Consider the following 4,893-nt stretch of genomic DNA (forward strand, 5'->3'; position numbering starts at 1 on the left):
GAAGGCTCAAGAGCAATGGTGACATCCCTTGAGTTTATTCAAGTGAGAGTGAATGAGTTACATGTCCATGTGGGCCTCATATAGAAGGGAGTGTCTTGGCAAATGAGCAAGGCTACCGAACAACACTCAAAGTTGCTTCGCGCGAGAGAGATAAGTAATACGAGCATGCAAAAGTAAATGGTGTCTCAGTAGTAAGTGATGCTCAACTAAAAGCATATCGCAAACTATTATAAGATTTTAATTGTCGTACTCAAGCACAATGTTATTGTGATGTCCGAAGCTTTCAACGGTGATATTCCTCAGGTTTCTGCGGTAGAAAACAAATCCCTCATGGCCCCATTTAAGGGAAGGTGGATAAATCGTAACCATGCCAGATGGAATTCCAACTTGGTTTTAGTAGATATTGTCGTATGCGATCATGGATGGCACGATGAATTTTTTCCATGAATTTCAAGGGGCGACATGTTACTCTATAGTCACAACTGGCAACAACTACCTTGCTCCCAAAACATAAATATGTGATGATCATTTGACGATTTCGACCCAATTGTCTCCTAACTATTTCTGAAAATACTCGTGGAGGTGGCAACAATAAGATCTAAGTGTGTTCCTTACCACGTGGTTCGTGCAAGAAAGCATCCTCGAAGGATTTCTAATATTACATTCACAAGATCCATCAGAAAAAAGATGGGAGTGGCAGTTTTTAGAATTGATTTTGAGAAGGCAGATGATAAGGTTAATAAGTGGTGGTTTCTTTTCAAACCCTCTGGACGGAAGGATTTTCACTTCTTTCTGTTGTAAGTGCATGGAATAATTTATATTATGTCGAAGTGCTTTGTATCTCGATAACATAGGGACATATTTATAAAGAAAGAAAGATCTCTACAAGGGGATGCTCTATCCTATATCTCTACTATTAAAGGCAAATAGGTCGTTTGCTTCCTCGCCTTTAGGGTTTTTCTCTCTCCTTTGATTACACCCCTTCTCATAGTTTTATTTCCAATTTTAGTTACCCCGCATCACATCTGGTACCTTCTGTAATATGGAAACTATTATTATTATTTTTCTGTTGGCAAATTGGAAACGTAGTAACCCCACTAATTTATTTCCAATTTTGTCTGCCCAACATCAAATCCCCTGTCAATTCGCATCCCCGCCAACTGATTTATTTCCAAACTTATTTGCCCAACATCACAACTGCTTCAGTCAGTAATATGAACACTAGTTCTTTTTTTGTTTGGCAAATTGGAAACACAATACTCCCACCGATTTAATTCCACTTTTATTTATGCAAAGTGTGGGTGGGTGACAGCGGAAGGGGAATTGTGACTGAATAAGCCATTGAGATATGTCATGAGATATGTCACAATTGATACAGGCCACTAAACTCTGTATGCCCCTGTTGCAACGCAGGGATAATTAGCTAGTTCTTTTAGAATTCGATATGCCAACAACTTTGATAGAGAGAGCGTAGTCAGAGAGTCTAATTCATAGGAGGCGCCTCATCTTGTTGATGACTGATTCATGTAACTGGAATAAGCTGATTAAATCATTCTATTTGTGGATCATGACCTAAAAAGCAAAGATACTACTTTTGAACTAAAACCATGACAAGTAATTTGGAACGGCGGAAGTATTGCTTATTTGTGCAACACACGGTTCGAAAAAAAATATAGAAGAGTGAGATTTTATACAACACGAAGGCACAAGAATGACGTTGGACGTCAATCGACTAGAGGGGTGAACAGGGCATTATCAAGTTTCGTTCAAATTTGTGTTAATCATGCAAGAATGAAGCTTACATCTCTACCAAGTACTCCTACCAAAAAGAACTAGTACTAAGCTACAAACAAATTGATTTATAAGCGTGTGCTTTTGTTGCATGATTTGTATGATCACTGATTTTTGCACCAATTGCAAGTTGATATATATAACCACCCCCCCCCCCTAAATAGAAATCTTTTTAGATAATTCAGTGTGGACTACATACGAAGCAAAATGAGTGAATCTATACTCTAAACTACGTCTATATACCTTCGTATGTAGTCCATATTGAAATCCCTAAAAAGACTTATATTTAGGAACGAGGGAGTACTACGTAAGAGCATCTACAACCGGACGCCTCAAATGATTTCTCATACGCCCGCGGACACGTCCGGTCAGTGACCGGACATGAGATAGAGGGAAAAACGTCACCCAACCGGACCCCTCATATCATCCCTATACGTCTGGGATGTCCGCGAACCCTCATATCCATCTCAAATACGGGGAAGATATGAGGGCTCGCGGAAGCGCCCGGGCGCGCCCAGGCAGTCCGCCGCGTAGGACGCGGCCCACCTTTTTCTCTTTGTTTATTTTATCTTTTCTTTCTATTTCTTCTCTCCACCAATCACATGTAAGTGACCGGACATATGAGAGAAAAAAATGAGAAGTGTGGATGTATGAAGGAAAAAATAGGGGCTTAAAACGGACATGCCCCGCGGGCGTTTGAGGGGTCGAATTAGAGGTACGTGGATGAAGATGCTCTAAAACATGTATAGAATAATATCAAGATTATTAAAAATATATTTTATAAATATCTTGGACCAAATCCAAAGAAAACAGAATATGCGTTCCATCTGCCCATGTGAGCACCGGTTCTGTGGCGCGTACGGCTTGGTGTAGGGACAGCCCGGTGATCGCGGGCCTTCACGCACCGACGCCACCGGCATGAATCGGCTGCTCTTTTCACATCGTGTTTGTGCTTGTGCTCTGCGTGCCGTGTGCCGTGTGGACTAACTCAACAGCGAAACAGATAAGCACGGGCCTGCCAGTTCTCATCACTCTAGAAAGAGTCACTCGTCTAGAAAACATGCATCGCGGAGCATGGTGTGGAGGTACGTGTCGACTGCGCTGGCACACCCACTCAAAAAAAAAAAGACGGCGCCGGCGCACAAGCGCACGGCAGTCGACGAGTCCCAGTGCGCGGCGAGAGGACGCCGGAGGAGTGGTGGCTGGATGAATCTCCAGCCGGCGAAGCAATCTCTGGACGGGACGCTTCCTTGACTCGCTTTCGCTCGTCGGCCGTCGACTCCATCATCTGGACCCACGTAGCTTAAAAAGGTTTTTGACCGTGCGGCGGCACTTTGTGTCGACGATCCATTCGGGCAGTAGCACGCCTGCAGTGACGCTGCGCTTTCCGCGTCGACCCGAGTCTTTCCGCGGTGGAAGATTCAGTGTGCGGCGGCGTGGCGCGCAAGCTCTGAATCCACGCTGGATTCCCTTTCCTCCGTCCGAGTCACGGCCACGCCACGTGCTGTTAGTTACTGCATGCGTGACCTAATTTTCCCCCGAATTTGCCGATCCATCGGATTCGGAGTACAACCTAATTGTTCTTCGAGTTGAAGTATGAGCTGTTAGTTACTGCACGTCGCAACGGGGAGCAGAAGTATGAGCTGAGAAAAAAACAGAGGAGCAGCGCGAAGCGGGATGCTGGCTGTGTAAGAACGAAATCGATTATGTTGCAAAACAGTACTGTTTGTACTAGTAACAATTTACATGACATCGGTTGGTGAGAAGCTAAATTCTCCAAAGACTGATAATGCCTACGGTGCCCTACTGGATCGTCTTCAAATGCATCTCCTCCGTTGAGGAAGCTGCTGTGTTCTACGTCAACGGCAATGTCGGGAAAGCCGGACTCTGCATCTACTGATTTTTCTTCACTTGTGATCCCGTCGTCCACGGTTATGCCAGTCGTCTCCTTGGTCGGCACGGCAACTGCGTCCGCTGCTTCGGTTGGCGCGGAGAGCACGTCGATCCAGCCCTCGTCCGAGTCCCAGTCCGGGAGCGCCGAGGCAGGGCTGGCCAATGCTCTGATCCTCCTCTCGGTGCTGTCCTGCTCCGGCTCCTCGGTGTCGGACTCCGACTCCCATAATGCCGCGTCTAGCGTGCTCTTGGGCGACACCCATTTGCTCTCCATGGCTTGCGGCTTCGCGTCGACCACGGCGGAGGCCAAGAACGGGTGCTCCAGGAGCTGCGCCGCGGTGCACCGGTCGCTGGCATGCCTGACCAAGCACCCGCGCAGAAAGTCCTTGGCCTCGGCGGACAGCCATTGGGGCACCTCTGGGACGGCCTCCGTGTACCCGATCCGGTGCAGCGCGGCGAGCGCGTCGCCGTCCATGCCGTTCCACGGGGCGCGGCCGGTGGCCATCTCGACGACCGTGCAGCCGAGCGCCCAGACGTCGGCCGCGGGGCCCTGCTCCTCGCCGCGCGCCACCTCCGGCGCCATGAACGCGGGCGTGCCGCCGATGATCGGCACGCCAGCGCCCACTTTCCTCGCGCAGCCGAAGTCCGCGAGCTTGGCGCGGCCGTCGGCGCCGATCACGACGTTCCTGGCCTTGACGTCCCCGTGCACCATCCCGGCGCCGTGAAGGTACGCGAGCCCGGCCGCCACGTCTGCGGCGTACCCGCGGACGGCGCGCTCGTCGAGCCCCCCGTCGATCGCCGACCGGTCCGCCAGCGAGCCTCCCGGGGCGAACTCGAGGAAGAGCTGGTAGGAGCCGTCGCGGGCGGCGCGGCCGCCGATGCAGGAGACGACGCGCGGGGAGCGCAGGCAGCACAGGAGGCCCTCCTCCCTCTTAAGAGCCGAGGCGCACGCCGCCGTGGCGGACTTGACCGCGAAGAGCTCCCCGGAGGCGTCGTCCGCGGCGAGGAACACCTCGGCCCCCGAGGCGCCGCGGCCGAGCGTGCGCACCCGCGTCCATTGCTTGCTCGCCATCTTGATCTTGTGTGCGTTGCGAATTGGGGTTGTCGTGGTTTCTGCTGGTACTCTGTTCTCGAGCTTGCTGAATTGTTGATGGGTTCTTTCTTTGGCGGGTCTGCTGTGTATATATAGGCCTTGTAGTTGGGGAGAAG

The 4,893-nt window shown here is 50.3% G+C and overlaps 1 protein-coding gene across 1 annotated transcript; it reads right to left on the reverse strand.

Moving 5' to 3' along the window:
- Positions 1-3,364: 3,364 nt before the first annotated feature.
- LOC109743700 (mitogen-activated protein kinase kinase kinase 17) lies at positions 3,365-4,893 on the reverse strand. Its single transcript, XM_020302787.4, has one exon. The coding sequence runs from the start codon at positions 4,754-4,756 to the stop codon at positions 3,365-3,367; it is 1,392 nt and encodes a 463-aa protein (XP_020158376.1). The 5' UTR covers positions 4,757-4,893.

This window comes from Aegilops tauschii, chromosome 1, assembly GCF_002575655.3.
Source record: "Aegilops tauschii subsp. strangulata cultivar AL8/78 chromosome 1, Aet v6.0, whole genome shotgun sequence".
NCBI classification, from domain to species: domain Eukaryota; kingdom Viridiplantae; phylum Streptophyta; class Magnoliopsida; order Poales; family Poaceae; genus Aegilops; species Aegilops tauschii.

Coding starts and splice junctions, on each gene's coding strand:
- LOC109743700 (XM_020302787.4), bottom strand. CDS start 4,756: ATGGCGAGCAAGCAATGGACGCGGGTGCGCACGCTCGGCCGCGGCGCC.